The sequence below is a fragment of the Neofelis nebulosa genome, chromosome 11, assembly GCF_028018385.1.
Source record: "Neofelis nebulosa isolate mNeoNeb1 chromosome 11, mNeoNeb1.pri, whole genome shotgun sequence".
Lineage (NCBI taxonomy): Eukaryota > Metazoa > Chordata > Mammalia > Carnivora > Felidae > Neofelis > Neofelis nebulosa.
Genome location: NC_080792.1, coordinates 88,050,380 through 88,061,512, shown reverse-complemented (window position 1 = coordinate 88,061,512; position 11,133 = coordinate 88,050,380). Strand labels below are relative to the sequence as shown.

At 54.2% G+C, this 11,133-nt stretch overlaps 1 protein-coding gene and 1 long non-coding RNA gene across 2 annotated transcripts; both read left to right on the top strand.

The window, feature by feature from the left end:
* The first annotated feature begins 231 nt into the window (after window positions 1–231).
* On the top strand, window positions 232–4,766 carry LOC131489395 (uncharacterized). Its single transcript, XR_009250527.1, has 4 exons — window positions 232–1,219; window positions 2,036–2,141; window positions 4,110–4,211; window positions 4,330–4,766. It is a non-coding gene; the product is annotated as an uncharacterized LOC131489395 (long non-coding RNA).
* A 547-nt stretch (window positions 4,767–5,313) lies between these two features.
* Window positions 5,314–10,727, top strand: LOC131489644 (uncharacterized; the record flags this gene model as incomplete). Its single annotated transcript, XM_058691632.1, has 5 exons — window positions 5,314–5,540; window positions 5,957–6,095; window positions 6,364–6,535; window positions 6,791–6,934; window positions 8,559–10,727. Coding segments are annotated over 5 exons (1,785 nt in total), but the record flags the coding sequence as incomplete, so codon positions are not given.
* Window positions 10,728–11,133: the final 406 nt, after the last annotated feature.

Below are 11,133 nucleotides of genomic sequence, written 5' to 3'. Positions count from 1 at the left end.
TTTTAATTTATTTATTCTGCTGGGACTTAGGTGGGGGGCTTGGCTGGCGGGGGAGGGGGGGGTCTCCCCGGGCTCTACCTCCCGCGGCTGGGGCTACCCTCCGAGCCGCGGCGGCCGCGGCGTGCGCCTGGGGCCTCCAAAACTGTTTCCAAACTGCCAAGACCGGAGGTGGGCTCGTGGGGGCTGGGGGAAAGGGCTGGGTTTTTTTGAGGGGTGTGTGTGTACGATTGTGTGTTTAGATGCTGGGAACCGTGGGGGGAGGCAAGACGACTCGAGACAAGTTGCAATCGAGGTATCTTCGCTCCGGCTTCCTCCTTCTGCCCCGAGACCCCCTCCCCCGTGGTGCTGAGCTAGGGAGGGGAAACCAGGATTTTAACCAAATTAGCATTCACATTCCTGGGAGGATGTAGCCCTCGCCTGGACCTGGGTGATAGAAGCTTTTTGCTCTGTTTTTATTTTTGGAGAGGAGCGCCCTGTAATTGTCCTAAACACATGCTTCTCTCTCCACCACCCCCCCCCCTTCTTCCTCCAGCCACCGACGGAGGAGAGAGTCCCCCTTTTTTGCATTTATCTTTTCCTTCCCCTTTCTTTATTAAAGGTCCGGGAGTGGCGGCGCCCAATCAGCGCGCGGCTTCCATTTTGTGAGTTCAACTCCGAGGCTCCCGGGCTTCGCGAGGACGCATTTGCAGCCCCCTCTGCCTGTCCTCTCGGGCGGCCGAGGCGAAGGAGCCGCCTTTCTGGGGCTTCGTGGTGGTGTATTTCATATTGGGGCTCTTTTCGGGGTTTGTAATTTGGCCGTGGGTAGGTAATTGGCTGGAGCAGGGCGGCAGGGCGCGGCAGCCAATCAGCGCGCGGCTTCTATAGGGCTTGAGTTATTAGACGCTGATCTCAAAACATCGTTCATCAGACACCAAGGAGAGGCCAACAGATGAGGGGAGCCATTTTTCTGCAATGGAATTAAATGGCCAAGTGGGTTTTTCCTTTGTTGCAAATGGGGAATGCTTTTCCTTTGACTCCACCATCCAGTTCAGGACGCCTCAGTGTTGTGTTTAACATTTGTCAACAGGCTAAAGGACTCACAATTGGAAGAATGAAGAAGACTTTTTAAAAAGATCTGGATTTTTCCTTATGACTTGGAATCCATCTTTGTCTTGTATAACTAGGTCATAGCACACCATTAATGTCAGCAGTTAACAATTTTGAATTCCAAAAAACCTAAGTAAATGACATATTTAATTTTTTTCCTCTTTTTTTTCTTGGGTGGGTGGGGGGAGCTTGGAGCTGTCTTAATCTGTATTCTCTTGACTGAACAATAAATTTTTAAATATATATAGTTTCCTCTATTAAACACTTAAACCTGGCCATCTTATTAACTCCTTCTGCTCTCTTTTTAACAAGGTAATGTTTTAAATGTATAGTTTTAGGACTAGCGAAATGGCAGCAACAAAAAATTGTAAGCAGTTGTTACTTTTAAGCTTTTAAAAAACCTTTTACATTGTAAGTACCCAATCCATTCTGTCCTTACGCAGTGCAGTTTTCATGTTAATGTTGCTGAGATGTCCTTAATTTTCTGAACCTTCATCTGCATGTATGTCTTTGTCGCTCTTGTCTAATATAAGCCAGTGAAAATGCTTTTAGACGATTTTGCTTTTATAAAGCTAAGGTTTTCTAGCTTTAAGCTTTTGAAAATGTTTAAAGCAATAAATGTTAGTCAGCTTTCTTCCCAGTAACATGTACACGTTCTTTGAAAATCGATCTATTTGAAGAAAAACAGCTCTGTTTTTCTCGTCTTGGTGGGGGGGTGGGTGAGGGAAAGGAAGACCTTCTCTTTGTGTACAGAGTCTAAAGCCGTCACAGGAAACTAGATTAAAACTGGAAAACAAGTCCTAGCTGGTTCGAGCCAAACACCAACGTTAACTCGCGGGTATTTTCTATGGTGGTTGGGATGGCCGTGCGTCTTTTGCCTTTTGTTTGATTTGACTGTGTATTTTCGCCTTTTGTCTCTTAATGACGATCACACCATTGCTATATCCAGAGCAGTAAACAGTCCTCAGCGAAGCCGCCTTTTGCCAACCCAACCCTGGAAAGTTTGCAGAAGTGGAAGGAGCAGAAAATGCCATGAGAGTGTAACTTACAAAAAGGTAACAACAAGAAAGACACCACCATTCCCCCAATAATCCTAACTAAACAATCCCCCCTCCCCACCCCCCGCCAAAAGATATTTTTTACATAACACGTCCAAAACCTCCGCCCAGCTTGATCTTCCAGACTCCATGGCACCGGGCAGAGCCGGTAAGTTTAAAAAAAAAAAAAAAAAAAGTGCCTTTTGCCCCTTCGAGGAAATCTTTTTTCTAGCAGGCCAAGGGCTACAGATGTTTGGGAGCTGAAGGGAGAAGAAGGTTTCTGGAGCTTTATGTTTGGCAGCCAGATGGGGAGGGGTGGGGGGACGAGGACTCCTCCGACCTTTTTGCCCCTTCTGCCCCGGAGGCGTGGGGAGGGTCTCCCCAGCGAGCTCGGGCATCCATGGAGCCGCCTGCGTTCATCCCCTTCGCTTTTCTAGGTCTGAGCCTTCCTGGGGAGGAGAAAGTTGAAGTGTTTTGGAGATTGGGGGGGCTCGAAAAACGAGGAAAGCTCCCCACTCGGCCTAGGGCCTCTCTCTCTTTTGATTGTCGGGCTCGCACTCTGAAGCCGGCTTTTCGGGGCTCCTGGGCGGGCCTGCGCTTCCTAAGCAAAAAAAGGACAAAAGGCCGGCGTCCATGTTGGCACCATGACGCAGCATCTCTCCCGCCTGCCACCAAGCGCTGCCTGTTCTCCCGACCGCGCTCGCTCCTCCCTCCCAAACACGAGTTTTATTTTCAGGTTCAGAGCAGAGCCGCCGGCCGGGGCCAGGGCCGGGGCTGGCCGGCGGGCGGGCCGGGCTGCGGGTGGCTAATGGCGGCCGCCCTCCTCCTCCTCCTTCCTCCCTCTTTCCCCGGTTGTCGTTGGGGGCCCGGGGCTGACGGCGGCCCCTCGCCGGGCCGGGCCCCGAGAACCCGCCAGGGCACAGCGCCCCACCCCGGAGGGTGGTCGCGGAGACTGTTGCGGGGGCCGTGGGCCTGGGGGCGTCACGCGCCCCGGCTCCCACTGTCGCCTCCGCCGGGCGAGGCGGCCACACGGGCGCCATTTCGCGCGCCGCCCGCGGCTCGGGCGGTGGCGGCTGCTGCGCGCCAGGCGGGAGGAGGGAAGGAGGCGGCGGGGCCGGGGGGGGGGGGGGGGGGGGGGGGGGGGAGGGGAGGGGAGGCCGGCGCGCCGCCGCCCGCGTTTCAGGCCGCCGCCCGCGTGGACGCCCCTGGCCGGGGGAGGCCTCGACGACGAGCGCGGGCTCCGCAGCCGCCCCGGACCCCGCGCCCGACTCCGGGGAGGGGTGAGGGGCACGAGGAGACCTCGTTCCGAGCCCGGGGAGCGGGAGCCAGTAGCAAAGGGCCACGGGGACGGTCGGGGCCTCGAGGCTTCCCCTGACACCGCCCGGCGCCTCCGGAGGCGGCGGAAGCCTCCCTCGCGGCCCGACCCTGATCCTAGGCCGACCCCCGCTGCCTACCCGGGCCTCGGCGACCTTGTCTGGCTCTCAACGCCCGTAACAGCTGAGCCCGAGGGGTAGCTCCCTCCCCCACTTTGTCCCCACTTTGGGCTCGAGGCCTTCACGGAAGCCACTGATCTAGTCGTGCAGGGCACACCCCCCAACCCTGAGCTCTAGAGGCGGGGGGGGGGTGGGGGGGGGGGGGTGGGGGGGGTGAGGGAGGATTGTGGCCTGGGAAAGCCGAGCAGGCCTTCCCCGGGATCCCCTGAGGCGGAGGGCTCCAGGGTAAGCCCTCATATCTCCGGCCCATTCTCCGGGAGGGGACGTGGACTGGGCGGGCCTTTGGAAATGCAGATGAGTCGCCTCCTGCTGCTAGTCGCCCTGGCTGAACCTTCGTGACTCAGCCGCCCCCCACCCCCATCCTTTCCAGAGTGAGTGCCCCCTGGGCAGATGGGAAAGGGGGGCTTTTGTAAGGCTCCCTTTCCCTCAAGGAGACCCTACCCGGTTTGTGGCTATCAACACCCTGAGAAACCATCCGACTTTTCCCCGCCAGGCTCTTGGCTGGAGAAAGGGCGACGGCCAGGTATCCCCAGAGTGAACCATCCTCCTCTGGACAGCAGGATCAGGCCTAATTTCACTCTGACAATACTCTAAGGTAGGTGTGAGTCCTTTCCCAGTCTGAGAGGAAGATTTGGGGGGCTTGGGCCTGGAGCCCAGGGAGGGCGGGCACCCCAAACCCGCTAGGCTGGTTCTGCAGCCCCTCCCCCCCACAGATGTGTGGGACTGTTGTGTGTGAAATCGGCTGCCTGCTGGGCCTGCTTGGTCCATCCATCCCCGCCTGTCAGCTTCTGTTGTCAAGAGTTTGGGGCGTGCAATTCTCTGCAGTTGAGCAGCATAGGAGAGGCTGAACTTGCAAGTATTTCCCAGTTGTGTGTTTTGGGGTGGGCGGGGTAGGGCCATGGATGCCTCTTCCGAAAGGTAGTCTGTTGCCAGGAAGCTCAGCCCTGCTCTGGCCCTCCCTTCCGGCCCTAGTGGGGGCATGTGGGGTGACCGTGAGCTGGTCTCTTCCCCTCTGATGTCTGGCTGCTACAGAGGTGAACACAAGTACTTGAGATCTGGGCCAGCTTCCTCGGAGAAAGAGGCTTCTGGACTCTTCTCCCCCTTCTTGGGCATTCCCACGATTTTCTGCACCCCCCCCAGGCCCCCCCCCCCAAGAGTCCTGGTTCTAAAATGAGACAAACTGGGATTTGAAACCTGGCTAGCCATTTATGTGCTGTGACTTTGCATGAGCTGCTGAGTCTCTGAGCCCATTTCCCCATCTGCACAATGGGGCTGGGTCACTGATCCCTAGTCTAGAGTGTGCACCGGAGTCATACAGGTGGCTCATTAGAACATACTGCTGGGGCCCAGGCCTCAAGTTTCTGATTCGGTAGGTGGGGCCCGAGACCTTGCATTTCTACCAAGTTCCCAGATGATGCCGATGCTGCAATCTGAGGATATGTTTTGAGAGCCTTTGCGTGAGAGACTAAGAGAAAAATTACCAGGTGTACCCACAACCGCAAAGAAAAGACCCTCCACCCCCCACCCCCACCCCGCTGTTCCCGGAACCAGCCAGTGCGTGCCCCGTTGTGGTTTGACCTAAAGGCGGGAATCAATCAAGTTTTGCTGAGTGTTCAAATTTCAATATCAACCAATAACAGCTCTGTAACCGTGGAAGATCCCTAACTTCCCCATAACTTGTTTGTGCCTGTCTATAAAAAGGCTGTAAAAACCTCGCTCGGGGCCTCTTAGTGTCACTGACGAGTGTGCGGAGGTCCGGGTTCGAACCTGCAATAAACGGCCCTTGCCGCTTGGCTTTGACTCTGGACTCTGGTGGTTTGTTCTTGGGGGTCACCCGAATTTGGGCATATCATTTGGGGGCTCGTCCGGGATACCCCCAAGCCCTCCAGACCCCAAGTCAACGGGTCGTCCCTGAAGCCGATCGGTAAGTGAGCCGGCTCTGTCCGTTTCTGTCTGTATATAGTCTGTTCGTTTCTGGCTCTCTCCTGCGCGGGATCTGTATCGGGGACTGACACAGCCCTGGCGGACGCGCTATAGGGCAGTCAGTCGGGACCAGTAGGAGACGTCCTCTGGCACCCGTCTGGGGCACCATTTTGGCCCATCGGAGCTTTTCTGTTCGGGTTACGGACACCCGAAACGCGCTAGCGACCTATGTTTCATGTTCTCTATTCTATAACCTTTAAGTGTTGAACCCCTTCTCTTTCACAGGTGACCTGGCCTGGCGCAACCAGAAATCCTCATAACTTTACTGTTTCTCCTTTTAATCCTTTTCTCCACCTCCAGGATACAGATGGGCCAATCTCAAAGCACTCCTCTTTCTCTCCTTGTTGTTAACTTCAGGGATGTTAGAACCAGAGGACAGAATTTGAGTCTAGACATCCGGAGGGGAAAATTAATAACCCTCTGCCACTCCGAATGGCCAACCTTCGGCGTTGGATGGCCAACCGAAGGAACTTTCTGCCTACCTATAATTGCCAAGGTGAAGTCAAAGATTTTTCTACCGGGTCTCGAGGGACACCCAGATCAGATTCCCTTACATTCTAGTATGTCAAGATTTGGTGGAAAATCCACCCCCTTGGTTGGCCCCCTTCCTGTCCTCAGGAACGTGTAAGGTCCTTGCCATGCGGACTGCAGATCCCCCAAAACCTAAGACGCCATCCGCGCCCTTGTATCCCATATTGCCTGATAGTCAGGACCTACTATCCCTAGACCCTCCACCCTATCATCCCCCTCCCCTCGTACCCCAGGCCCTACCAGCACCAGCCGCCCCGCTAGTTGCCCCCCTAGGGGAACCGGGAAGACGGGAAGTGGCAGCTGCGCCGGAACCAGGAGGACGGGAGGCTATAGCTGCGCCGGGCCCCATTGAAAACGAAACCGACCGCAAGGGGCCAGCCGGCCGAACCCGCGGGCGCACCCAGGGTGAGCCAAACCCTCGCCTCCCCCGACTCCACTGTGGCCCTACCCCTGCGGGAAACAGGACCCCCAGATGAAACAGGCAACCCCCGACTCCAGTATTGGCCCTTTTCCACCAGTGACCTTTACAACTGGAAAACACAGAACGCTCGATTCTCTGATAACCCTAAAGACCTAATAGCTCTTTAGACAGTGTCATGTTCACCCACCAGCCCACCTGGGACGACTGTCAGCAGCTCCTCCGCATCCTATTCACTACAGAGGAGCGAGAGAGGATCCAATTAGAAGCAAGAAAGCTGGTTCCCGGAGACGACGGTCAGCCGACATCTAACCCTGACCTCATTAATGCGGCTTTCCCCCTAACCAGACCTCCACAGGATGAATGGGACTACAACACGGCAGAAGGTAGGGGAAGGCTACTCATTTATCGCCAGACTCTGATGGCGGGTCTCCGGGCTGCAGCTCGCAAGCCCACCAATTTGGCTAAGGTATATTCGGTCGTACAGGGAACGACAGAGAGTACAGCTGCTTACTTAGACTAATGGAAGCCTTTAGACAGTTTACCCCCATGGATCCAGAAGTCCCTGAGAACCAGGCTGCTGTCGTTATGTCCTTTGTAAATCAAGCAGCTCCTGACATTAAGAAAAAACTCCAAAGGCTAGAGGATTTAGAAGGTAAACAGATCCAGGATCTGCTCCGTGTAGCACTACGGGTCTACAGCAACAGGGACACCCCAGAAGAGAGACAGATCAAGGCCACAGAGAAAATGACTAAAGTCCTGGCCGCTATAGTCCAGAAAGAACAGCCACCCCCAGAAGGCACTCAAACAACACGCCCTCCCAGGCGGCACTTAAAGATCAATGTGCCTATTGTAAAGAAAAAGGCCATTGGGCACGAGAATGCCCCAAAAAGAAACAACCCCGCCCCAGCCAAGGACAATGGCAGCCTAAAACAGCCCCCATACTGTTTACCCAAGATACAGAATAGGGAGGACGGGGTTCGGATCCCCTCCCCGAACCTAGGGTAACATTGCAAGTGGAGGGGACCCCGGTCCAGTTCCTAGTCGATACCGGGGCACAGCACTCAGTTCTGGTCAAGCCCCATGGAAAAGTATCTGAAAAATCTTCCTGGGTACAAGGAGCCACTGGAATAAAAAAGTACCCCTGGACAACTCAGAGGACTGTGGACTTGGGAACTGGGAAGGTAACCCACTCCTTCCTGGTCATTCCCGACAGCCCCTGCCCCCTGTTGGGGAGGGATTTGCTTACCAAAATGGGGGCCCAAATTCATTTCCAACCGGGAGGACCCACAGTGACTGACTTTCACAACCAACCCATATCTGTACTCACTGTGAGACTAGAAGATGAATACAGGCTCCATCAGAAACCCACTCCTCTGGATCAGGGCACCGAGCCCTGGCTTCAACGCTTCTCAGACGCGTGGGCAGAAACGGGTGGTATGGGGCTAGCAAAACATCGCCCAGCCCTATTTATAGAGGTCAAGCCCGGGACAGACCTCGTCCGCGTGCGCCAATACCCGATGCCCGAGGAAGCCAAAAATGGCATCACACCGCATATCCGCCGCTTCCTTGACCTCGGGGTCCTACGCACCTGCCACTAAGCATGGAATACCCCCCTGCTGCCCATGCGCAAACCCAACAGCGGGGAATAAAGACCAGTGCAGGACCTGAGAGAAGTCAATAAGCGGGTGATCGACATACATCCAACCGTTCCTAACCCCTATACTCTTTTGAGCGCCCTCAGCCCAGAAAAACAATGGTATACTGTTCTGGATCTAAAAGATGGTTTTTTCAGCCTACCACTAGCACCTAAAAGTCAAGAGCTATTTGCATTCGAGTGGACAGATCCAGACAGGGGCATAAATGGCCATCTCACTTGGACCAGACTGCCACAAGGATTCAAAAACTCTCCGACCCTGTTCGATGAGGCTCTACACGAAGATTTAAGTGAGTACAGAAAACAACACCCTAATATAACTCTTCTGCAGTATGTTGATGATCTCTTAATAGCTGCCGAGACGCCCAAAGCCTGCATCCAGGGAATCGAAGGTCTCCTGCGAACTCTGGGAACCTTAGGCTACCGCGCCTCAGCAAAGAAGGCTCAGATCTGCAAGTCAGAGGTAACTTATCTGGGTTACTTACTGAAAGGGGGGCAACGCTGGCTAACGGATGCCCGGAAGGAGACCGTCCTTCGTATTCCCAGACCGCAGACACCACAACAGGTGAGGGAATTCCTGGGGTCGGCTGGGTTCTGCGGACTATGGATACCAGGGTTTGCTGAATTAGCAAAGCCTTTATACCAGGCAACAAAGGACCAACAGCCCTATAGTTGGACGGAAGAAGCCGAACAGGCCTTCCAACAAATTAAAACTGCTCTGCTATCAGCACCTGCCCTGGGACTCCCCGATGTCTCCAAACCCTTCCACCTATATGTAGATGAAAACCGAGGCATAGCTAAGGCGGTGCTAACCCAGCATTTAGGCCCTTGGCGCAGGCCAGTAGCCTATCTGTCTAAAAAGCTAGATCCAGTGGCTGCCGGATGGCCACCCTGTCTCCGGATGATTGCAGCCACTGCCCTAATGGTAAAGGACGCTGATAAGCTGACCATGGGCCAAGAGCTACAAGTCACCACCCCGTATGCCATCGAGGGCATCCTCAAGCAGCCGCCTGACCGATGGCTGAGCAATGCCCGACTCACTCATTACCAGGGACTGCTGCTGAACCCCCTCAGGGTGATCTTCACCCCCCAGAAGGCCCTGAACCCAGCATCACTTCTGCCAGACCCAGACATGGGAACCCCACTTCATGACTGCGCCGACATACTGGCTCAAGTTTACGGGGTCCGGGAGGACTTGCAGGACCAACCATTATCGGATGCGGACACCATCTGGTTTACCGACGGAAGCAGCTTCGTTCACCAAGGACAAAGGTATGCGGGGGCGGCCGTAACTTCAGAAACTGAGGTGGTTTGGGCAGAAGCCCTACCCTCCGGAACCTCGGCCCAAAAGGCTGAACTCAAAGCCTTAACCCAGGCCCTAAAATTAGGAAGAGACCGCAAGCTAACCGTGTACACTGATAGCCGATATGCTTTCGCCACCGCTCATGTACATTAGGGCGATATACAGAGAACGGGGGCTCCTCACAGCTGAAGGGAAAGACATCAAAAATAAAGAAGAGATTCTAGCCCTGCTAGCAGCCTTATGGGAACCCAAAAAGCTAGCGATTGTGCATTGCCCAGGACACCAGAAGGCAACCAACCCAGTTTCTCGGGGCAACAATTTGGCCGATCGGACTGCAAAAAACATAGCTCGGCCCCCAGCGCAATTACTGACCCTACAGCTGCCAGACCCCGGACCCCAGGAATTGCCCCCCAGCCCTGAGTATTCAGAAAGCGACATTCAATGGATGAGTAAACTTCCTATGACCCGACTCAAAGATGGCTGGTGGAGAGACCCCAAAAGCAGCATTATACTCCCAGATAAACTAGGGTGACAGGTTCTAGAGCGGATCCATCACAGCACCCACTTAGGTTCCCGGCGAATGTTGGACTTACTGAGACAGACTGGACTAAAAATCAGAAATGTCTCCGATAAGGTCGATCAAGTAGTCACTAAATGTACAGTGTGCCAACTCAACAATGCGAATAGCAATCCTCAGGCAACAGGGGTAAGACAAAGAGGGAGCAGACCGGGGACCTATTGGGAAGTAGATTTCACTGAGGTAAAACCAGGAAAATATGGATATAAGTATTTGCTAGTTTTTGTAGATACATTTTCAGGATGGACTGAAGCCTTTCCAACCAAGGATGAAACGGCGCAGATTGTAGCCAAAAAGATCCTGGAAGAAATCCTGCCCAGGTATGGTTTTCCAGTAATGATAGGGTCAGACAATGGACCTGCATTCATCTCTAAGGTAAGTCAGGAACTGGCTTCCATACTTGGGGCTGATTGGAAATTACATTGTGCATACCGACCCCAAAGCTCAGGACAGGCAGAGAGAATGAACAGAGCATTAAAGGAGACCCTAACCAAATTGACCATGGAGACTGGCGCTGATTGGGTGGTCCTTCTCCCCTACGCTCTGTTCAGGGTGCGTAATTCCCCATACAAACTGGGACTCACACCCTATGAAATAATGCATGGTAGACCACCCCCTATCATCCCTAACCTAAAAGATAACCTTGTCGGGGCGCCTGGGTGGCGCAGTCGGTTAAGCGTCCGACTTCAGCCAGGTCACGATCTCGCGGTCTGTGAGTTCGAGCCCCGCGTCAGGCTCTGGGCTGATGGCTCGGAGCCTGGAGCCTGCTTCCGATTCTGTGTCTCCCTCTCTCTCTGCCCCTCCCCCGTTCATGCTCTGTCTCTCTCTGTCCCAAAAATAAATAAAAAAAAAAAAACGTTGAAAAAAAAAAAATTTAAAAGATAACCTTGTCAAAGCTGAGAACGATAATAGTCTTGAATTCTTGTTCTCCCTACAAGCCTTGCAGAGGGTCCATGAAGATGTATGGCCCAAATTAAAGGAACTCTATGAGACTGGATCCCCGCCTATTCCACATCAATTCCAGCCAGGGGATTGGGTCCTCGTCAAA